Raw genomic sequence first — 24094 nt, 5'->3', positions numbered from 1 at the left:
TTTGAGGGTTTTGTTACTGCAGAGTTGATTATGTATAAACAAAAAACACAAATTCTAAGAGCTTTGGCACTATTTAAAGCTACAACTGGAGACGGTTATCCTGGCAAGTGGAGAATGTCTTCCTCTGGTGGCTCGACAGCGTCACGACAAACCGGTTGTTTACGTCTTGAAATCTACACGTTATAGCTTCTTGTTCGCTTTAAGCACAAAATAAAAAAACAGAAACGTTGTTAAAAGTGTTGACGCCACCAAACCACTCAAACCTTGAACAAACAAAGATTTCACGGACGTGAGGATCTTCTAGACAGCGATGTTGACATAAACACGACTCGAGTGCAATAAATAACTTAAAAGCTTTAGAAATAAAAAAAAAAAAAAAGTGAATCCATGAAACTGTGAGATAAACCGTGAAACGTCCGACTTAAATGTGGCACGATGTCATCTGAATGAAAACATTTAACATTCAAGCGTCGGTGATGCGCTGACTTCTACTAAGCTAGTAGGAACAACGATATCTTGAATAGCATCTGCAGCTAAACTGTTAGCTGCAAACAGACTGAGAACAAGAAGCTTAGCTAGGTACGGAAACGTGCTAACACACAGCTCCCATAAACTCTTGTGACTAATAGCGAACATTAACTTTAGCTAAGTAAATCAACTATGCACAGTAGCTGTGTGTCTTAGCTTAGCACAGTAGCTGTGTGTCTTAGCTTAGCACAGTAGCCTGCTAACAAACGGGCGATGTTAACCCAACACTATGTCTTATCAAAGCACTTTAGCATGCTAACAGATAACTAACTGCTTCCGAACGGTGAACCCCAATGCTAAGTTTAGCATAATTCACCAGGGAACCATTTAACTTTTAGCTAATCCGTCCTTTGTTGTTAATTGTTGTCCAGATTGCAAATTTGGCATTTAGTAGGCAAAGCACTCTTTGTCTTATAACCCCATTCAAACTATATATATTTAGAGATTTATTGTTTGAAAAAAATGGGAAATAAGAGATTTATGTTTGCTGTAGATCTCATCCTGTGTCAAAATTTGACAACAAGAGTACCTAAAAACGTTAACAGTTTGGTAAAACGCACAGAATACATCTCTTTAACCAGTGCTACTCTTTTATTTCCATTCAATCGTCAAACTCTGATTTATCAAGTGCTTTTTCGCCCTTAAAAACAGATTATGTCACAACTGAACGGAAACGATGCTTTATTTTCCTGTAGTCTGTAATTCACACATAAAATGTAATGATAAATGATGATAAAGCCGAGGCATAACACTGTAAAAAAAAAAAAATGACAGTTTGAATATAAGGATCGATATATGATTTATGTTAGTTATATTTATATCAACATGTTTTTTTTTTTCTTAAATAACTTAGCACATCCCTACTCTTCAGATGTGATTTATGACATTAGAGATAAACACAAACGGGGGTTTGTTGTTGCATGACGGACTGTTAGCAAAGCTCATGTAGCTACAGGTACAATCCTAAGCAGGTCAAAAGGTCGTGCGTGTAAAAATCCAAATATATATTACGACACGTTATTTACACGCCAGCGTTCGTTGCAGTCTCTTCCACGTCGTCTCTTTTCCGTCCACGACTCCTCTTCCAACATCAGTCCGAAGTGATGTCTTTAAAAATCTGATAATCTCTTCATTTCATGCTTTTTGTTTTGTCAACACACACACACACACACACACACACACAAATACACACACACACACACAGATGAGCCAAACTACCGGAGTTGCAATGATAAAGCTGCATAAACTACCTTAGGTTTCATGTGTTCCTTAATTTCAGATAGTTGTCTCAGTTGATGGTTTTCTGCACAAACGCAGTTCAGTTACCATGGTTACACTTTTCCATGTTACTCGTGTTCTGGCTTGAAAAATGGGACAATGGGACAAAAATGTAGTAACAATTAAGGCAATTCTGAGACAATTAAGGGCAAAAACGTATGTTTTTTTTTTTTAAAACACCCCATTGGACTTATAGAAACACATTTAAAGTTTGAGTGTAATTTAAGGGGTTTCATGCATTTGAGCAGGGAAAGAAGTTTAATCCTTGTTAAGATTTGCACATATTTAAACGTATTATGATTATAACCCAAGGCATTCAGTCAATTCCATATTAATGAAGCATCTTTTAGCTGAAAATGGATGATCGATCTCATAGCAACACAAGACACACCTGTGAGGAAACACACAACACACACACACACACACACACACACACACACACGCGCGCTCAAACAGCCGCCGCCCTTTTTATTCCTCCATCATACCATCGTCTCTGAGCTCGAACTTTTCCCCGTGAAAAAGTCCCAGAAGTTCGTGGCGGGAGGCGTCTTGCTCTCCTCGGGCAGCGTCTGTCTCACCCAGATGCTGCTCTCACCGGAACCGCTCAGATTGGAGAAGCTGCCGCTGCCGCCGCCGCCGCCGCCGCCGCCGCTTCCCCCGCCCAGCGAGAAATTCAGCGCCGAACTCAGCGGGCCCCTGCGGTCCGACCCGTCCGGGTCCTGGGCGACTCTGGCGGCGGACGAGGGCTGGGCCAGGCTGAGGAGGTTGTGGTGGGAGTGGAACTGACGCATGTGACGGATAGATTTCCCCGTCGGGCCCTCGCCTGTTGGGTTCGGACCGGGACAAGGGTCAGATTTTGAGAGAAGAAATCTCAATTATTACAAACAGACTGTTTTATTACAAACAGTCATAAACATCTCTGCGATGTCTTGTATGAATTAATAAATAACAATAGATAAACAAATAGGTTGTAAAGAAACGGGCTTCATCGCTATGTGTACACAATATTTGCTTTGCAGAAAACTGTGAAAATTCCTGTTTGAAAAAAAAAAGTGAATGGCACATTTATCGTATTTACAGTATTTCATCACATTCTTGAATGACGCCTTCATGTATTGTTCAACAATGAACTGTATTTTCATCGTGTCAGTTGTTTACCTAATATACTCCTTTCTATTCTAAAAAAAAAGAAAGAAAAAAACTATACAAAATGCGGTTGAATTACGGCCTGTAAACATTTTTTGAAAAATATAAATAAATTTCAAAACATTCTTGAACGACGCCTTCATGTATTGTTCAACAATGAACTGTCTTTTCAGCGTGTCCATTGTTTACCTAATATACTCCTTTCCATTCTGAAAAAAAAAAGAAAAAACTATAAAAAATGTGGTTGAGTTACGGCTTATAAGCATTTTTTTGAAAAATATAAATGACATAATATAAATGATTCTATGAATGGGATTTTAAAAATGATGAAATTTTGCGTTTATAACTCTGACCGCTAGATGGCGCTGTTGTCACATAAACCTTCCCAACATGTTGACAATTACAAGCTGGACACAGTTTGAGTTTTCACATTTGTTTAAATGTTTAAGATGCTTAAATGTGCTGACAGAAATAATCAATATATATATATTTATATATATAAATATTTGGATATATATCATGATTTATATATATATGTATATATACATATATATGTTCAGAGTTTTGCTAGTTTTCTTCGATTTATGCCACTCCAAATGGAAATATTTTGACATTTCAAATACTGACTATGAAAAATCATTATCAAACACTTATTTTTTTGTTATGTATGTTTTTTTCAAACACATTGTCTATTTTATTGTTTTGATTGTCTTTGTTTGTTTAATATCTGAATTTGATGTGTATGTCCAAACGGTGTCGAGTAAGGCGCCTTCAATAAAATGTATCATTATTATTGGCGGGGATTTTTGCTGAAAAACTATGAGTTTCATCACTGTTGAATTGTAATATAATTTTGTATTTACACATTCATGTAGTTGTTCTTAGTGACTGATAATGTATTTGAAATAAAGGTACTGTGTATAAATACCATATTTTGCTCACGCTTAGACATTGAAAATGGGAATCCCAAAATCCCCCAAAGGGAACTTAAAGAGGTCTTTTCTTTTTTCCTTAATCTTCCAGTTATTGCATTTTCCAGCATGAGCGATGAACCCTTGACCCAAAGAAAGAAGCCGACAAACACGACGAGTACCGTATCTGCTGTCCTGTCGCTTCCTGTTCTGATTCAGTTTCAGCACGTTGAGGAAGACCTCGCTGGTCAGACTGGTCTCGCCGCCGTTCCCGTCCAGGGGGAACAGAGGGGACGGCGGCTCCAGGGGACTCAGACTCCCGCTGGAGGCTCCCACCGAGTCCAGAGACGCCCCCGTGTCTCTGCGGCCGCCCGTCTCGCCGCCGCCCTCCACCGTCAAGTGGCTGCCGCTGCGAGAAGATGGCGGCAAGCGTCAAATGCGACCGCTCGTGCTCGGCGGCGGCGGAAAACCAAACGAATCCAACCTGAGTTTCCTGCGGAGCAGATAGTCGATGATGTCGGGGTCCGTCTGGATCAGGCTCATCAGGACTTCCTGCTGGAGCTCTGCAGACACCTGGACCAGCACACAAACACGCGGATATTCAGCGTATGTTTATATCGGAAGTTTGTAAACAGGAAGCAGGGTGCTAGCTAGCAGAAAAATAAACAAAAAAGGCCAAGCGCGAGCTTAAAATGTGCAGGGGTGAAAATAAAATTAGCATTTCTTCGGCGTGAATAAGGCTCTTTTACAGAGTTGTCTTGTTAGCAACGCTGATGGTTAGCATGGTTAGCATTGGTTCAATGTCATGTGATGCCTTGGAACGATGACAATAAGTACAAAACCAAAACATTAAACAACAACCCTGACTTATTCGTATAAATACTGCATGTGATCATATGTATGTACTTGTAAATACACATGTATATACCGTACATGTATTTTTATATACTTTTAACTTCACTTTTATTTCTTTCAATTTTTCCTGTTTTCTATTTTATTTTTATCATTCGCTTTTTTATTCTTTATTTTTTTATATTTATATTTATATTTTGATATTTATAAAAATACTAATATTATTTTATATATTTATATTTTTATATTATTTTTTTCTTTTAATTCTTCCCCACTTTATAAAAAAAAAAAAAAAAAAAAAATCCCCCTTGGGAACAATAAAGTATTCTGATCCTGAAATATTTTACATTTTTATATCAGCGGGGGGAAATTACAATCAGCAAAAAACAGAAAAAAAACACATTTATTTAATGAAGCAGATGCTCGCCTCTCAGATTGTAAAGGAAATGAGATATGTTTTACATCTTTTATGTTTTCATTTATCATGAGATAAGCAGCAGCAGCAGCAGCAAAACATTCAAGGCCAAGAGAAACTAAAAATACAAGTAAAAAAATTAACAAAATAAATAAACTCTCAAGTAAAAGTATAACGTATAATCCGAAAAAAAATATTTTTAAGCGCATTTAATTCAGTTTATCTGTCCAAATAAATAACTTTAAAAAAATGCAATAAGTAAATGTTTTATTTTTAGGTTAAAAACCCCTTCGTGGTACCGTGAAGAGCCTCTTGTAGTTCTGAATGAGGACCAGAGTGACGCTGATGATGGCGGTGCTGTCCTCGATGCCCATGGCGTGGGGACTCCCGTCTCCTCCCCGCTCCTTCTGCAGCAGGTTGGGCCCGAATATGACGGCCAGGTTAGCGGGGGTCATCTTGTTGCCGGTGATCTGAGCGGAGGGACGACAAGAGGTGAAGCCGGGAACGACGCCGTACCTTTTAGGAAGCGATCGGTGCATCTTGGACTTCGGACCGGACCCACCTCCTCGTCGTTGGGCCCGACGGTGTCCTGGGCGAAGCTCTGCACGGTGTGCAGCAAGGTGAGGAGGCGCAGCAGGGTGTCGCAGTTGCACGGAGGGAGCAGGTGGAGGAGGTGCTGAAGGTACTGCAGCTGGTCGGCTCCTCTGAGGACTGACGTACGATTCTTGGTTACCTCAATGGTTTCACGGCAAAACGACAAGGCGCGACAATCGCGTTGACCTTTCCCTTTTTGCCCCCGCACTGACTGTTTTTTATTTTTATTATGAAAGCAGCGATCGCGAAACAAGTTTTCACCTTTATTTTAGCCTTCACGCTCTTTATCCGCCCATCCCCGTTGTGTATCCGGGGGATTGATTGACCTTTCACACACGTGTGATTTCAATCTTTTGAAACGATATGTTGTGTCATTTGTTTTTCCACCCAGTTTAAGCTTTGTGTGAAAAGTAGAAAAAAAAAAAGAAGCGTTGAAAACTGTTATTTGACACTGCTAGCTTACAGCGTTGAGGCCCCGGCTATGTCCCGGATGGTTCGCGTAGCGTCTGTGCTCGTGCTGCCTGTGTTAGCGACGCCTGTGTTAGCTAAGCCTGTGTTAGCCAAACCTGTGTTAGCTAAGCTTGTGTTTGCAACGTCTGTGTTTGTGACATCTGTGTTAACAATGTTTGTGTTAGCAATGCCTGTGTTAGCGATGCCTGTGTTAGCGGCGCCTGTGTTAGCAACATCTCTGTTTGTGATGTCTGTATTAGCGACGTCTGGTAGCTACGTCTGTGTTCGCGACATCTGTGTTAACAATGTCTGTGTAAGCGATGTCTGTATAAGCGACGTCTGTATTAGCAACGTCTATATTAGCAATGCTTGTGTTAGCGATGCCTATGTTAGCGATGCCTGTGTTTGTGACCCCTATGTTAGCGATGCCTGTGTTAGCGATGCCTGTGTTAGTGACGCCTGTGTTAGCGGCGCCTGTGTTAGCAACATCTCTGTTTCTGATGTCTGTGTTGGCGACGTCTGGTAGCTACGTCTGTGTTCGCGACATCTGTGTTAACAATGTCTGTGTTAGCGATGTCTGTATTAGCGACGTCTGTATTGGCAACGTCTGTATTTGCGACGTCTATATTAGCAATGCTTGTGTTAGCGATGCCTATGTTAGCGATGCCTGTGTTTGTGACGTCTGTGTTAGCGATGCCTGTGTTAGCAGCGTCTATTTTTGCAACATCTGTGTTAACAGCCATTGTGTTGGCGGCGTTTGTGTTAGCGACGCCTGTGTTAGCAATGCCCGTGTTAGCAGCATCTATGTGTGCGACATCTGTGTTAGCAGCGTCTGTGTTAGCAACGTCTGACCGTTAGCAGAGCTGGAAGTGGCAGGTGGAATCAGATGGGGTTTGCGGGAGCAAGCTATTTATTTTATAAATGAGTTTGTTTGGAAAAAGACGAGCGCTACAATCATTGAAAGGCTTAAAAGGCGCATTTAACTTGACAAAAATCCCCATCTACATTAGATACCGCTGTACGGCGTCTAACTGCCCTTGCGTCCTTGCCATTTCCTGTGTAGAAACATCTGGAACATGAAAATGCACTCAGTAGTTCATTTTCCCCTCAGAAGAACTGGACTGAGAACCACCATCTGAACTCCACGGAGGCCGGAGGTGAGGTTAGGAGACGGGTTTGTTTTGATACGGACGCCAGGCGCCAACGTACGGTTGGCGTGCAGGAAGGCGGGGTACAGCTCTCTGGGCAGCAGAGGATCCGGTATGTCCCTCAGGAACTCCTTGAGTAGCGCCGCCACGTCGTGGACGCTCTGCTCCTCGTCCAGCTGGACGTCCACGCCCATGTCGAAGTCTTCTCTCAGCTGAGAAACAAACACAGTTCACATGAAGGTCACGAGCTCCCGGCGGACCAGACGTCCGACGGCCTCCGTCCGTCCGTCCCAAAAAAACAGGAAATCACACATCATCAGCTTTTCTCTTGAACTGCATTTATGAATTTCTGAAAGCGGAAACTCGGGGCGTCACAAAGAAATATTGGAGATCTGGAAGCACCGGAGCCGAATGACTCAAACAAATGGATGGACCGTCGTCCCGGTAGGCAAAGGAACTCAAGAGAGAACCCCCAAAAAAACGCTCTTAGCGTTGTTTTTAAACACCTCCTTTTTGCAGGAAGTGACCTCACCTGTCTCACTCTCTTCTTGGAGCTCCCGACCCTGAAGATCCCCACGGTCTGAAGACCTGGAGACCCAAAGGACGTCATTTTAAGTTCCGCTTTTCACCGTCGAAAACGGGGTTCGGGGTAAAGATGCTCACCGTGATTCTCGATGTGGCTGCAGCATCTCTCCAACACCCGCGGCACCTGTCTGTAGATGGGGTTGAGGCTGAGCTTGGCCTGAGTCCTTCCCTCCGGGCCGCCGCCGCCGCCGCCGCCGCCGCCGGACGATTTCTTCAGCTCCAGCTCAGCCGGGTGGGAGAGCTGCAGCGCCTCCAGCAGGCGAGACTGGCTGTCCACCAGGTCGGAGATGGAGTCCACCGACAGGCCGCCCTGCAGGGGAAAATACCGTCATTTCCAGGCTGTTATCCACTACTTCCTTCACACGCGGCTTAAAAAATGAATTTTTAAATTTTTTTGGGGCTAGCGTGAAGCTCGTTAGCTTTCCGATGAAATTGTGTCGTTTAAACAAGTGACATGGAAAGCGTCAACGAAAGAATTGACAGAATTGAGGAATTCTGAGGATGTTTAATTTCGACACCGAAGAACACGACTTTAGTGGGTTTAGTGCGAACGATACAGATGAGGATAGTCATCGTGACTTCTCCTGGCAGGCTACATTAAATCTTTTTTTTTTTTTAACCAGATTTGTTACAGGCACTGTTCAGAACATAAGCATTTACAGTATGTATGTAATTAAAAGTTAAAATAATTTGTGTAAATATCTCATGTTCCAAAGGGAAATTTGCAAGTGGGACCTGTATTTGTACCAATTTTTATTTTTTTTTCAAATTAAGTGGGTGCGGCTTATATTCAGGTGCGCTCAATAGTCCAAAATGACCGTATTTAACCCTCTTATTATGTTAAGGGTCAATTTGACCCATTGGGTCAATGGGTGAAATGGGTCAAATTGGCCCTTAACATAATAAGAGGGTTAAAAAAGAAAATAAAACAACTTTGAACTCGCTTTTTATCCTTTTACGTCCGAAATACAGGCTTGGGGTTGTAAACAGGAAGTCGGGTGCTTGTTAGCAGAAAAACAAAACTAAAAAGGCCAAATATGAGCTTAAAACATGCAGGGGTATAAATAAAATGAGCATTTCTTCTGAGTGAATACGGCTCTTTTACAGTGTTTTCTTGTTAGTGCTGGTGATAAACACCTTCTGAAGGACTATTAGGTTCTGTTTTGAGGGCTCAGAAGAACAAGGAGGGCAGCTGGTGACCTTTATTTTGAATTATCCCATCTCCGGGGGAACACAGAATCCGAATAAACATAAAAAAAGGAGCTTTCCGAACAGGAAAAGCCGAGTGTTTGAAGGAGGGCGGATTAGGAGAGGAGGCCGAGGCCGAGGAAGCGTCGACGGGTCGGAGTGGAAGGAATGTCTGAGGATTGATGGCCGCTCACGCCGGTGCCGCGGTCCAATAAAGTCAAACGCAAATTCCGACACGGTGCATAAATCACTCGCTTACGACCCGAAAAAACAATTTCTGTCAGAGGAAACTGCAGCCGCCTGTCCCGCGCACGATATATGTCGATTTTTACCGCCGAGAACGAAGACGCTCGGATAAAAACGATCCAATTAACGATCCAAACAAAGCAGACGATACAGCGCCAAGCTAACTTTATTAGCATTAGCCCGAAGCCACCTAAATAAAGCGCCTTGTGATCCGAATGTAGCATTGCTACTAAAGCCTGGAGGCTTTATTTATTATTATTACACGCTTTGATTGAATCTAAGGTCTCATACGCTCCATATTTTGGTTTTTCCCGCAGAGACGTTTATTTTTATTCCACTTAACACCAGCTCTGTTTTGATTTGGCTGCCGGAACACGACAGATAAATCCCTAAAAATTCATCAATCACACCGAAGCCAAAAGGAAATAGAGTTTTTAACGTGGCGATAAAGTGTTTTTTTTTTTTTTCTTTTTTTTTTTTTTTTTCTTTTGGTTGCATGCATCTGCAATTCGTTAATCTGTTTCGCAGATCCAGGCTTCTTTTTTTTTTTTTTTTTTTTTTTTTCTTTTGGATTTTTTTTTTTTTTTTTTTGGACAAAACTATCCGTCAACGTGACACTTAAAAATCTTGGCAGTATCGGGGGGGAAGCAGCTCCGGCAGCTTGAAATCTTCCTCCCTCCTGATCTCACCCTTTTTTTTTTTTTTTTTGTTCAGTCTGCACAAAAAATGAATTGCTCTTTTGCATCCTGGCGCGTGAATTAATATCCACAATTTTCTTGCAAAAAAACATAAAGAAGATATATCTTCATGAGAAAAAAAAAATGGTTTTGAAGACCAAAATAAATGGTGCAATTATATTGAAAAAAAGCAATCAATAAACTGCAGAGCGAGTGTTTATGTAATAAAAGTGTAACACAAGCTTTCACTGTTGAAGAAGTGCTAAGATGTTGGCAGAAGAAGATTCTTGCTTTACTGTTCTTATTTTTTTACCGTAGTGATGAATATTCCTGTATATTAGTAAATATGGAGAGACCTTTTTTTTCTAGTTTAGTTTATTTATTTGGACGGATAGACTGAATTTAATGCATCTAAAAAATATTTTTTTTTTTGGATTATACTATTACACGTCAGAGGTTATTTATTTTTTACATGTATATTTATATTTATCCTCTTCAATTCATGATCCTCGTCCTTTTAATTGTCTCTTGTATTTATATTCATATTCCCATTTATCGAGTTTCCACAAACTAATTTCTCCCATGGGGATCAATAAGATATTATCTTATTCAACATATTTCAGCACCACAAAAACACAGTTCTCAGACTGCATATGTGCAGTATTATTTAAAGCCTGGTCAGAATTCCGCTATCTTTGGTGGCAATCATCCGTGGCACAGATTATTCCGCGGGGCCGGTTGGGTCGGCGCCGGCGGACCTTGTGGATTCTTAATCCCAGGGTATTTTTTATCACCGGGGTGTTTGAGTCAATGCCAGTAACTGATAAAAAGTCCAAGATTTGATTGTTTCTTTAGCGATGTATCAGATTGTGGTTTCAAAAGGAAGCGTTCAGGTTCACATGTGTTTTTGAATTGTGGTTATTAGGGCTTTTACTGACGCCCCTTTAGAAATTTTTCATTTTAAAAGGATTTCATGAGGATATTCATTACAATGGGAGAGCTTGTGTTTGTCTCTGACTTGAGCCTCATCCAGATCAGTGGGTGGAGATTAAAGAGTGTGAGAGCGGATTTAACTGAACGGAAATAAAATAAAATAAAATAAAATAAAATAAAATAAAATAAAATAAAATAAAATAAAATAAAACAAGAAGACTATAAAACAAACAAAATAAAATTAAAGGAAAGAAGATAAAATAAGAATAAAAGAATAATAAGTCATATCAAACCAAAATAAAGTTGAATAAAATAAGATACATTTAAGTAAAAACATGATAAAAACAAAGCAGAACAAAACAAAGTTAAGTTGAATAAAAAGAAATACAATGAAATAGAATAAAATAAAATGAGATTGAATAAAAAATTAGGCATGTTTCATAAAATAGAATAAAATAAAACAAAAGATAAAAATAAATAAATATAAATAATAAAATAAAATTGAAAACATAAAAATAAATCACATAAACAAAATAAACGTAACTAAAATAAATTAAACAAAACCAAACTGAGTTAAATTAAAGCTGAATATGATGCCGGAATATAAGAAAAGGCGTACGCAATGAAATCATGATTTCACAGATTTTAAAACCAAGCGTTGCAGTTCGATTCAATTTTGACGTATTAAATGTCGACCGTGAACATCTCTCCATGTTTATTTCTTTGTAAATCCACAAAGGCATTCACCATCGGAGTGTGACCTCAGGGTGAACTTCAAATATAACTATGCCACGCCGGACGTCGTGGAGTTGCAGTCGGGTCTTTTCCGTGCCGCAGAACAGTGTGTTTTTAATACGAGCGCCTCGGTCGGACGTGCAAACCTCAGCCAGCGGATTATTTTTTACATCGGGGGACGAGGGGCAGATGACATTTTCAGGTTTTCCCGACGAGCCGAAGGAACGTTTCCGCGCCCGCTAGTCGGAAGCAATCTTTTTTTTTTTTCCAGGTGGAGGATCCTAATGCATAAAAAACACGTCCGACGCTCGGCTCGGTGCGCTCACCCGTCTCTGTCCTCGCCCGCTGTTGTCCATAAACTTGGGCGACAGCGGTTTGCTCTGCACCTCGAACGTCGGCGCCGGCGCCACCGAGTTTATGGGAGGGGAGCTGGGGACGCCCTCCATGATGGAGGAGGAGCAGACCAGGGGTTTGTTGCCGTTGAACAGCTGACGCTTCTCGGCCCTGAAGCGCAGCACGCTGGCTTCCAGATCCAAGCAGTCGCGCCTGCTCTCCTTCAGGGCGTCCTGCTGCCGCTTGTAGGCCCGGTCGTTGGCGATGACCTGGGAGAGCGGGATGCCGAACGCCTTCGGGGCCGACTCTGCGAGAAACGAGAGGACGGGTTGGACGGAGATTGGAGGCCGAACCGCTTGTTTGACCGAACAGCAGAAAACATCTGGCTCATTGTTGAAATTTGCAGATCGTAAAGACTCCTGCATTAATTTTCTATTCCATGTAAAGTAATTTATTTTTATTTTTATTTTTATTTTTATTGTTTATGTATACTGTATATTTTTAATTTTATGTATATTTTTATGTATATTACTACATATTTTTTAATTTTGTACATAGTTAATTTTGTATTTCATGTATATTAGTATGTATATTTTTATTTTTATATACTTTCATATATTTTAATTTTACATGTTTATTTTAATTTTTACATGTATATTTTTATATATTTATTTTTATTTTTATTTTGTATGTATATTTGTGTGTATACTTCTAATTTTATATATTTTTATGTATATTACTATGTATTTTATAACTTTGTACATTTTTTATTTTATATTTTATGTACATTAGTATGTATATTTTTTATTTTTTTATATTTCTATATATCTTAATTTTTATTTTTATTTTTATGTATACTACTATGTATATTTTTAATTTTATATATATTTTTATGTATATTACTATATAGTTTTTAATTTTGTACATAGTTAATTTTGTATTTCATGTATATTAGTATGTATATTTTTGTTTTTATATACTTTCATATATTTTAATTTTTACATGTATATTTTTATTTATTTATTTATTTTTAATTTTTAGTTTGTATGTATATTATGAGATGAGATGAGATGAGATGAGAACAACTTTATTAATCCCGAAGGAAATTGTTGTGCCAGAGTTTCAAGTAAAAAACATAACAGTAATACATGATAGTAGAAAGGAGGATGAATAAGAAATATAATGAAATATGAATCATTTAACTGTTAGCAGTAACTACAAAGATTGAAGATTCCCTGCGGCTGAGAAAAGAGGAATTAAAAAGTCTGATAGCCTCAGGTAGGAAAGACCTCCTGTGGCGTTCAGTGGAGCTCTTAGTAATATACGTAAAAATATATAAAATTAGAAGTATACACACTATGTATTTTTAACTTTGTACATTTTTAATTTTATATTTTATGCATATTAGTATGTATATTTTTGTTTTTTTATATTTTTATCATCTTAATTTTTAGGTATATATTTTTATATATTTAAATATTTTCATTTTTATTTTTATTTTCCATCCATCCGTCCACCCATCTTCCGCCGCTCATACTACACTATTGAGGAGCATATTGATATTTATATATTTTTGTTTTTATATACTTTCATATATTTTAATTTTATACATATATTTTAATTTTTACATGCATATTTTTATATATTCATTTATTTTTATTTTTATTTTTATTTCGTATGTATATTAGTGTGTATACTTCTAATTTTATATATTTTTATGTATATTACTCTGTATTTTATAACTGTGTACATTTTTAATTTCATATTTTATGTATATTAGTATGTATATTTTTGTTTTTTGATGTTTTTATATATCTTAATTTTTGGTGTTTATTTTTATTTTTATTTTTATTTTTATTTTTATTTTTATTTTTATTTTTATTTTTATTTTTATTTTTATTTTTATTTTCCATCCATCCACCCATCTTCCGCCGCTCATGCTGCACTATTAAGGAGCATATTGATATTTTCATTTTATCAACAAACTGCATTTTTTTGATGTTCACAATTTGAAGCCGCTACCCCATGTGCACCCCAATTGCCCCCCCGGAGACAAATAAAGTTTTTTTCTGATTCTGATTCTCGTCCTGCAGTCAAGGTCGGGGGGTTCGATCCATCACAGGGCCGCACATAGAGACATATAACCATTCACATAACAATCAGGGTCTGTCCAGACACAGATTATAAAACTGCGAGATAAATGTTTGATCATCCGAGGTAAAAGTGTCAAGGAGAAATCTGTGAATGGATGAACCTGCGGAGCCGCCATGTTTAACGGAGGACTGGCTGCCACTGGGAGCGATCGGAGAGGAAGCGATGAAGGAGCGTCTTGGACCTCGCGGTTCCCTCGGCGTGGAGATTATGGCTCCAGGAAGACGAGCGGCATTAAGGCGTGGATTGAGCGGGCAAGTAAGAAACGGGTAATCCTGTTAGCGGCCGCAGCCGCAAAGCAGACGTCGAGCGGTGAGAAGTTGTAAAAAAAAAAAAAAAACAGTTCATGGAGGTATATTTAAGGACATTGAGAGGAAGAAAAGGAGGAAAGAGAAAAAAATTTGCTTGTGGTAAAAATAAGTAGATTTTAATCCTGTGGAATCTCTAAATGTCAAAGTCCGTCGACCTGTAAGTGAATCATAATTTACCCGTGTTTGCTCTTCTAGGGAGTTAATTTATATCATATTTTCATTTCATATAAATTAATTTTGTGCTGTTCTGTTTTGTTTAATCTTTTTATTTATATTTTGATCTCATTATATTTCATAGAACTCAAACAAAATAAAAAGATAAAACGAAACAGAACAATGCAGAATTATTTTTATTTTAGTTCTTTTATTGGGTTTTCTTCTGTTTTATAATTAATTTTATTACATTTAATTTACATAACTATTATATTTATATGTTATATTGAATTATTTTGTTCTGTTCTCTTTTGTTTAATCTTTTTATTTATATTTTGATCTCATTATATTTCATAGAACTCAAACAAAATAAAAAGATAAAATGAAACAGAACAATGCAAAATTATTTTCATTTTAGTTCTTTAATTGGGTTTTCTTCTGTTTTATAATTAATTTTATTAAATTTGATTTACATAACTATTATATTTATATGTTATGTAGAATTATTTTGTTCTGTTCTGTTTTGTTTTATCTTTTTATTCATATTTTGATTTTGTTTTATTTTATATAACTCAAACAAAATAAAAAGATAAAAGAAACAGAACATAATGTTTTTTTTTCTATTTTCGTTTGTTTTATCTCTGTTTTATAATTAATTTAATCAAATTAGATTTATATACCTATTATATTTACATTTTATATAAAATAATTTTGGTCTGTTCTGTTTTGTTATGTCTTTTTATTTCTATTTTGATTTCATTTTATTTTATATAACTCAAACAAAATAAAGAGATAAAAGGAAACAGAGCGTAAATGTTTTTTTTTTCTATTTTTGTTTGTTTTTTCTCTGTTTCGAAACATAATTTTTTTTAAATTTTATTTCCAGTCTCTTAATTCCTGTCCCGTTAAAATTTCTTATGTAGCATATAGGCTTTTAACGGAAAGGGCTTCATATTCATGTGATTTTTGTCAAATGGTGGATTCAGTTCTCACTTTAATTTGCATTTATTGAGCTTCAGTGCATTGATGCATTTATCTTTTTAATCACAAGTATCAAGAGCATTAAGCAACTTTTTAAGAAAAAAAACAGGAGGAGGAGCAATACAACTGCCAAATTATTGTGTAATTCAGCTTCCTTCTTGCCGGGAAGTAAAAGCGAACGCAGCTCGTAACTCAAATGTGATGAAATAGAATTTATAGATATACGATGTTTGGTCGGAGACGATCCTCCGGGGGATATCTGCAAAAATGTAAGTGTCGGAAACAAATTAAATCAAAAACGTTGTGGGGAAATTCTCAGACATGGCGGGGGGAGGCTACCGGACCGGAGGATAAATCACAACTACGCCGAAAACATTCGAGATTTACGAAGTTGCAAGAATTAAAAAATACCCCTTGCGTCTTTCAAATCGGCAGTATTTTATCGTTAGAACCCCTGCGTCGGGCGGAAAGTGTTTAAAAACACATAAATCTACACGCGGGACGGTTTTTATTTTTAAAAAGTAATTCGATCAAGACCTTCCTGCTCTCCTGCGCCGGATCCGAACAACATCACATTACAGATGAGATTCCGCATTGGATTGAAATTAATCTTTTTTTTTTTTTTTACAACATTAGCGCATTTGGAATACAGACGATGTATGTCTGTGTGTGTGTGTGTGTGTGTGTGTGTGTAAGTTCCACGAGAATCTGGATTTCTGTGTTTTACATCGGTTGCAGGGGAAATAACATTATTTGCTTTTATTATTATTATTACCGCTTTGCGTTCTTGAACGCAATTGGACCGACGACCCTTTTACGTCTGTCAACGCGTGAAGCAGGAGGCTAGTTAGCGTCTATTCCTGCGTGCACGCTCACATGCACGGATGTACCCGGTGTGTCAGACAGCCAAGGTAGACTGGCAGGGTTCCCGACCAAGACTTAGAGATATGGGATTGACTCAGCTTGAAATAACTCCAGGGTCATGTGTGAAGAGTAGCTGTGCTTAAACGGTAGCGGTAGCGGTAGCGGTAGCGGTGGCGGCTGCAGCGTGGATGCATCATTCATGACCCTGCCGGCGGCAGATGGCTAATAAAAAGGCGGGATATTCTGAAAAACAACCCCATTCTCTCAACGGGAATTTCCGTTCCATCCGAGAATCACAGCATTTTTTCGTTTGCTAACGTCAGCATCTATTAGCCTCGCAGGCGCTAATGGTTTCTGCAGCCGGCCTTCAACCGAATTGAAAGTATTTCACGGCATTTCCAAATCGCGGTGACACGACGCGGTTCACGTGCAGGTCGCGAGGGAAATATACGGTCCTGAAAGGACATCTGGAAATCTGACGCTCAACAATCACCGTTGTGTAGAAACCAAAACAAGACGCTAACAGGAAGGAGGCTCCGTTGAAAACACATCAAGCGCAGAGCCGCATTTAATGGCTCGTCTTGGCCGTCCTCGCGGCCCTGACGTCTGTTGGCAGCGGCGTCTTGGGTCAGCAACGACAGCGTTAGCTGATTGCACCTCAGGTGTTTTGCTAGTTTAAATAGGTGGGATTTAGCGGCGGCGCCGGGGCCGCTCAGCCGAGGCCCTCGGTCTGAATGAAGGGATGAATGAAGCGCTGGCACGGCGGCGTGCACGTGGGAAGTACGCTCAACGGAATTTGAGTTCACAACTACATGATATCCCCGTTGTTGTTTGCGAAGATTAAAGCTATCTTTTTCAGCTGTTAGCATGTAGCTGTTAGCCCTACTGTTATTATTAGACCCTCTCTCTTTCTACCCCGGCTGGCTGGAATGAATTCATTTGTTTTCTGTTATTTGAAATGAGGAAAATTCATTTAAGAACCGAAAAAAACAAACATACAAACCCACTTCCGGAACGAATAAAATTCGTAACATAAGGGAACACTGAAGTCTTTTGTCTTTATATCATCTCCGTGCCAGCATCAAATTTCCAAAAGTCAAACATTGAATATTCCAAGTAACTACTAAGCGCACTCCCCATTGTTATTTCTTCATTGTTATTTCTTCTCTGACTATCATTGTATCATCTCAGCTACCAGCATGTAGCTCTTAGCGCTGATGCTATTATCAGTCCCCGTCTCTTGTAAATAAAACCTCACTTGGCGAGACTGTTGATTTTCAAATGTCAATAGAATATTGGCGCAGGATCGCTGCTTTGTCTGTTTTACGCCTGGAGGCGAGTCCTTTGCAAGATGATTGACAGCCGGCTCTATCAACAAAACAAATGGCCCTCTTTTTGCTGATTTATTTTGTTTGAGAATCTGTCAATCAAGCAGCTGATGGTGAGCGGCGCTCCAGGGGGAGAATTGAAGTCCAAAAAAATTCTATATCAGTACAGTATATATCCTGTATTAGTACAGCCGTAAAATAAGTAACGTATCAACTATTCATCAACAGATCCACAGCAATAATTATATCACCAGTTTTTTTTTTGTAAATGTTAGCATTAGCTCATATTTGTACTGTGGCCTTTGAAGATATGAATCGCTTTATGTACGCGTTTTTTAAGATTCCAAGCGCGATTCAAGCAAGTTTTATTCTTGTAACAGGGGAAAAAGTATCATGATAGAAATACGAGAGCGAGAAAATCAAATTTCGACATTTGCATGGTTCGCGCCAACTGGAGTACGCATCCCTCGGACGCTTGGTAGTCGATACAGAGAGATACCTCGTCTCCTGTTCCTATCTCTTACATAGATAGAAAGAAAAATCGTGCAATAATGTCCCTTATATTAATAATACCCTTCTTTTTCTCTATTAGTATTCTAATTTTTGAGGGTTTTTTTTTTTTATTGGGGGGGCCAATATATTTGTTTTCTGTTATTTTTAAATGGAGAAATATTGCGTTTATATTGAGACTATAATGATAAACATGAATCCACTGTGCACTCGTATGCAACTTTATTAGCAGCTCCCTCGTAACATTGCGCCAATAACATAGCATGAGTACGATGAAGGCTTCATTGCCACCTTTTACAATAAATCCACATTTCAAGTAGAACTCCTGGTAATGTCTGTTAAAATCTTTCTTTTTCTTGGAAGTTTAGGCAACTTTACGTCCGACATTTCGCTAGCTAGTGGGCTAGCTTGTGGGCCCAAGTGACCGAGACCTAACAGAGAGATTCCGGTCATTTTTCAAAATAAAAAGATTTTTCAAAATAAAGATTGTTCAGACTCAATAAGAAATCCAACGGAAATAATTGATTATTTCTCGGGCGGCCCGGTTCCGATTGATCCAGGGACCGGTACCGGTCCGCGACCCGGGTGTTGGAGACCTCTAGGTTAAGGGACCGCTGCGATCTTTATGTCGGCTAGTAATCTGAGTTATCTTTCGCAGCCGACCCGGTTAGCAGGAACCCTCTGCGCGCTCCTCGGTCCGCCCCCCCTGCGCCGCCATTGCCATGGCGTCCGCAGACCGCGCCGTCACACCCACGCTAGCGAGCAGGCCGAGCCAGCAGGAGCGCGGCCAGGTCCCCGATGTTCTGTGTTTTGATTAGCAGGGTTAGCTTGGGCTAAGTCTCTGTGTGTTCAATGCGGCAGGCGGGTGGGATTTAAAGATCTCCATGCGTGTAAGTGTGTGTGTGTGTGTGTGTGCGCACGTGCACGTGCGCCGGCTGCATCTCACGGTGATAAGCACCTGGGAATAGAGAACATCTCTTTATGTGTGTTCGGGGTCACTCTTGGCAGATGATCGGGGATTATAATGGGAGCAGAGGGCGGGCGAGAAGACGAGGAGGCACATGCTTCTCGCCAGGCATCCGCCATTGTTGTTTCTTTTGTGGATATTACAGCTATTATTGTTTCATGTTAGCTATTAGCATGGAATCATTAGCGCTACCTAGCTTGGGAGAACTATCAGAAGTCAGATTTTCTCGAGAGAGCGGATGTAAACAATGCACGGCATGGCCAAAGAGCAGCTTAAACAAACACAGCGCAATGGCTCACAGATACGTTTCCCGCCGATGTTTGGATTTTGGCTTCAAATGGAAATGCACTTTTGAAATAATTTACTGCAATAAGTCTCTTTTCTACCCCGGCTGGTCGAGGCAAAAGGCCGCCCTCCGACTTGACTTGTTTTCCACTTGATATAAGCGAATCCAGAAATACGTCGTCAGCTTTTGCGTGTCCTTCCGGACCCATTCTGCGTCGGGATTGGTGGAAAAAAAATAGATGGAACGCGTATTTCCGTCGGAAGATGCAGACGTAAGCAGATGTGTCACGAAAAACCAAACAGCCAAAAGGCTCGCTGAGTTTTCCGCTCGCGCTAAACTCACCTCGCTCTTTCTTCTCCTTGGAAAAAGAGTCGAACTTCCTGCGCAGGGACTTTCTCCGTTTGTGTATTTCTGCTGAGAAAGAAAAACAACAAAAACACAAAGAACGGTTACGTCACGCTTTGCTTTCAACATCTGATTGAGGTACTTCACTGCTAAGAAAACAATGCACTATGTCACTATGCACTTCCCCACTGAGACAAAGCCCGAGGACTAGTGTGTGTGTGTGTGTGTGTGTGTGTGTTCACAGAGCTACTTGTTTACAACTGTGGCTACTCGCTTATGTTATCGTCACACACTGAGATTCCTCCCGCAGTTCGGAAACATGCAGGAGGTTCATTGACGATCTCCGTTGACGCAGAGTGAGCGAATGGTTGGACGTCTCTATATGTGGTCCCGTGATTGGTCCATCGATCGCCCGACGCCAGCCGGGATAGTCCAAGAGTGTGAACCCACACCCAAGGAAGTGTGTGTTTTCATGCCGGAATGCTTTCGGTTTTACGAGTTTCAATCCCCGCCATCGTCTGTCGGTTTCAACCCCGGCGTTTAGAAACCGGCGATTCCAGCCAAGCCGTCAAGGAACGAGCCGCGTTCCCAGAAGACGGCGAACGAGGGTCGAACTCCCACGACGGCAGGAAATGAGAGTTTACTCCGAGGCCCCTCCCACGGAGCGCGCTAAGGCTAATCTCCCGTAGCTGCCCCTCCGCGGGTTGCACACGTGCGGTTACGTAACGCTTCCCGAGCCGCCGCGATGACACACCGGGACGGAGTCGGGGGGGGGAATCGGTCCAAGCACAATAGATTTGGTCATTTAACCGCGGTTGGGTTTTTTTTTTTTTTTATTTCGTGATTACTCGCCGCTGGCGGCACTTCTGATGAAAACCACCGGACCGGATTGATCACCTTTCATCGGGGCAGCTGGAGCGGAATGTCCCAGATGGACGGGTTTGAGGAGCAGGAGGAAAATCTCCAGGCCCAACACTCCTATGCTCTGGATTGTACAAGAAAGTGTGCTGCTAAATTTCAATTATTGATTGTTTGAGATTGATCTCTTTCATATCCGCCCGCGGTAGTCCCGTATTTTGTAATCGTTCCTCCGCCTTCATGTAATTTAACCGGCATTAACCAGGGTTCACCCCCAATGGTACGAGAGTGTGAAAAAACAAAACTTTTATTTTGTGGATCCCTCGAGATGATTCCACCCACAACAGGAGCTATTTTATTATATTTTCGACTCAGAGAGAAAAGCATCTAAAAAACACAATTTTTTTTTTTGTCTGATTTTTAGATTTTGTTATTTTTGATTATTTGAAAGAAAAAAATTCTGTTAATAATTGTAAATAATAATAGTAATGTAATTATGACCGTTATTAATACTTTTATTATTTTGTTTTTAGTAGTTATTAGTAGTGGTAAAGATAATGATAATGATGATAATAACAACAACAAAAATAAAATAAATAATAATTATTATTATTTAATTATTATTAATTATTATTAATCATTATTGTATTATGTATGTATGTATGTATGTATGTATAGATATTAAAAAAAATATATAAATTGTAATGCCTTCCTTTTCATCCCTGGACTATTATTATTATTATTATTATTTAATATAATAGATAGATAGATAGATAGATAGATAGATAGATAGATAGATAGATAGATAGATAGATAGATAGATAGATCTGAACTTCAAATTAGATTTCGAGGAATATACATATAATAAATAAAAAAAAAAAAAGACAAGCCACCATGTTATAACAGATTATAGCCAGGTTAAATATGTATGAAATTTAACAACTGTATACTTTATACAGAGGAATGTGACTTTTTTTTTATTTAAAAAAAAAAAAACAGCTTTAAATTAGTGACAGGTTTTTAACAGGTTATAAGTTGTTATAAAATTGGCCATATATGTGTTAATACATCTGACTGCCACTTCCACAAAGCAAGTTTCTTCACTTCACGGAGAAGGTTTTAATAACAGAGGATTGGACTTGATGAGATCCAGCCGGGACAAATACAGACGCAGAGAAGCTCTGATGCTAACATCGAAAAGAAGCAATTATAGAAAGTGAGTCGATACAAAGCGGGAGAAAAAAAAAGGATTTCACTGCTTCTTCCTTTCCATCCCTGGCAGATAACGGCTATTCATTAAATTTGTATTTTTACTCGTCGTAAAACAAACAGATCTTAAATCAAACTGGACAGGATGGATAAACTTCTGTTTTGACCCGGCGCTAGTCATGGTGAGTAACGCTAAAAAAAAAACACAATGCAAATAAATGATGGATTTATTTTAAAAAAAAACACCCACGCGAATTTCCCGAAGAGACGAATCCGTTCAAAATAGGGGCTTTATATATAAAAATGGGCTTTGGCTCACACTTTGGGAAAGATTGGGGAAAAAATACAAGAGAGGAGCTGTTCTTGCCGACTCTAGAACCCTCTGTCCCGCCGGGGATAAAGATAATAACAATAATAATAATAATAAAATAAAACCGGGCCACTGATGTGACGATGCGGTTGGAGTGGAAGTCTGGATGGAGCTGGAGCTGAGAGTTGAGGAGGTCGGAGGTTAATAATCCTGAGAGAGGAGCGCAGTATGGGAGAGAGCAGCAGTGTCTGAGAAAAGCTGCTTACATACCGACTGGTCCCACTGGAGAGAGGCTGCTGGCAGATCTCACACACACACACACACACACACACACACACACATATACAGAGGCGACCGCGGCGATCTGTGTTTGTTTGCATCGGCCTCTAAGTTGTGTGACCTCCAGGTTTCCCTTCACTGGTCGGGCGATCGAGGCAGACGGCCGCCAATTTATAACATTCTTTAGCGATAATCCCAAGTCTCGGTTTGCGCGGAAGCGTTTTCCGGAACGCCCAAGTGAATTCCTAATCCCATCAGCGGTCTCCAAGATGGCGAGACACGCGGACCCCCCTTGACAAATCATGCGGGAACTCTTTGGCATCCCTCATGGCTACGTCTGCAGGAGCTAACAAGGATAGCGTGCGTGAAAGTGGAAGACGCGTTCCCGTACCTCTGGGGATGCTGATCTTGAAGTCCAGATCTCGTTCCTCCAGGTGGTACAAGGCCACCTCCTGCAGGCGAGCTCGCTCCAGCTCCGACAGGCTCTGGATGGGCACCGGCTGCAGACGTACACTCTGGCCCAACATTGTGGTCCACGTGTGGTCCCCCTGCCGAGAAGAGAAAAGAACCCCCACTTGTCGTCACCTTCTTGTCAAGTCCCTGAAGGAACTAGTGGGTATGCTAACCCAAGAGGCTCGCAAGAGGCTCATCTTCTCGTGACCTTCTGGTCAGCAGGCTCAGGTGACCCGCCCCCCCAAAATTCCTCGTCTTCTCCAATGGGTCAACGGTCTCCAGGCCAGGAGGCGGGTACCACTGACGTACGATAGCAAATAGACAATTTTGCGAGTGGCTACCAAAAGCACGGTGTTGTTAGTCGGGAACTTCCGAAAGTCCAACAAGTCTATGAACCCAAAACAAGCATTTACTGGACGACCCCAGTAGGAGCTGGTTTACATACTTCCGAGTCCCGCCTGCTGTTACTTGTTGATCCGTCACACCTTCTCTGATTAGCTACCGTGTCACATGGTCACCCCCCCCCCCCTCCACTTCATGACCCCTCCATGACCTCGCCGCTCCCACCGCCGCCGCCGCGTCACACGTCAACACCACGTGGGAACTTCCTGAAATTTACCGCCGGGGTTTGCCGATGAACCACTGCGGTGGCAGGAGTGTGAGTGAGTCAGCCGCTAGCCTCCCCCAAATGTAGCATTTACTGTACTTCTGCGCGTGCACACACACACACACACACACACAAACGCACGCCGCTACTCCTTTGTTTACTCGCGCTCTGTGGCGGTCTTGTAAAGAAAGCGTGAGTCACCACCGCGCAGCCGTAGCAAAGACACCACCTCGGGCTGTTTGACTGATTTACCATTTAAGGCCTTTTTATTTCTTCCAGTAAACATCTAAATGATGAGCGTATGAACTCATAACTTCGATCCCTTCTTGGAGCGAGACGGATTTAACAGCGGGCTGCTTTCATTGGACAAAACCGACCTTTATCTGTGTCTCTGAAAAACCCAAATATTTGATTTAGATACTGGAAACCGCTTCCTGTTCATGTTGCTATTCTTTTATTTTGA

The 24094-nt window shown here is 40.3% G+C and overlaps 1 protein-coding gene across 4 annotated transcripts in view; it reads right to left on the bottom strand.

Annotated features, from left to right (window-relative positions):
* Positions 1 to 1100: 1100 nt before the first annotated feature.
* arhgap36 (Rho GTPase activating protein 36) overlaps positions 1101 to 24094 on the bottom strand; it is a 40538-nt gene continuing 17544 nt past the window's right edge. For 3 of the 4 annotated variants that reach the window (XM_086165930.1, XM_086165926.1, XM_086165928.1), the window contains exons 2-12: positions 22963 to 23119; positions 19913 to 19984; positions 12013 to 12326; positions 7986 to 8217; positions 7855 to 7910; positions 7384 to 7534; positions 5693 to 5841; positions 5430 to 5600; positions 4348 to 4436; positions 4046 to 4272; positions 1101 to 2629 (exon numbers count right to left, since the gene is read on the bottom strand). In XM_086165930.1, coding sequence (XP_086022056.1) covers positions 2286 to 2629; positions 4046 to 4272; positions 4348 to 4436; positions 5430 to 5600; positions 5693 to 5841; positions 7384 to 7534; positions 7855 to 7910; positions 7986 to 8217; positions 12013 to 12326; positions 19913 to 19984; positions 22963 to 23098 — 1941 coding nt within the window. In that variant the 5' untranslated portion in view covers positions 23099 to 23119 and the 3' untranslated portion in view covers positions 1101 to 2285. The remainder of the gene's footprint in view (positions 2630 to 4045; positions 4273 to 4347; positions 4437 to 5429; positions 5601 to 5692; positions 5842 to 7383; positions 7535 to 7854; positions 7911 to 7985; positions 8218 to 12012; positions 12327 to 19912; positions 19985 to 22962; positions 23120 to 24094) is intronic. The other variant, XM_086165927.1, reaches the window with a different exon arrangement.

This window comes from Fistularia commersonii, chromosome 19, assembly GCF_037954325.1.
Source record: "Fistularia commersonii isolate RoL2024-O1a breed Wild chromosome 19, RoL_Fcom_v1.0, whole genome shotgun sequence".
Classification (NCBI taxonomy): domain Eukaryota; kingdom Metazoa; phylum Chordata; class Actinopteri; order Syngnathiformes; family Fistulariidae; genus Fistularia; species Fistularia commersonii.
The sequence above is the reverse complement of the archived record's forward strand: the minus strand, read 5'-3'. Positions and strand labels throughout refer to the sequence as shown.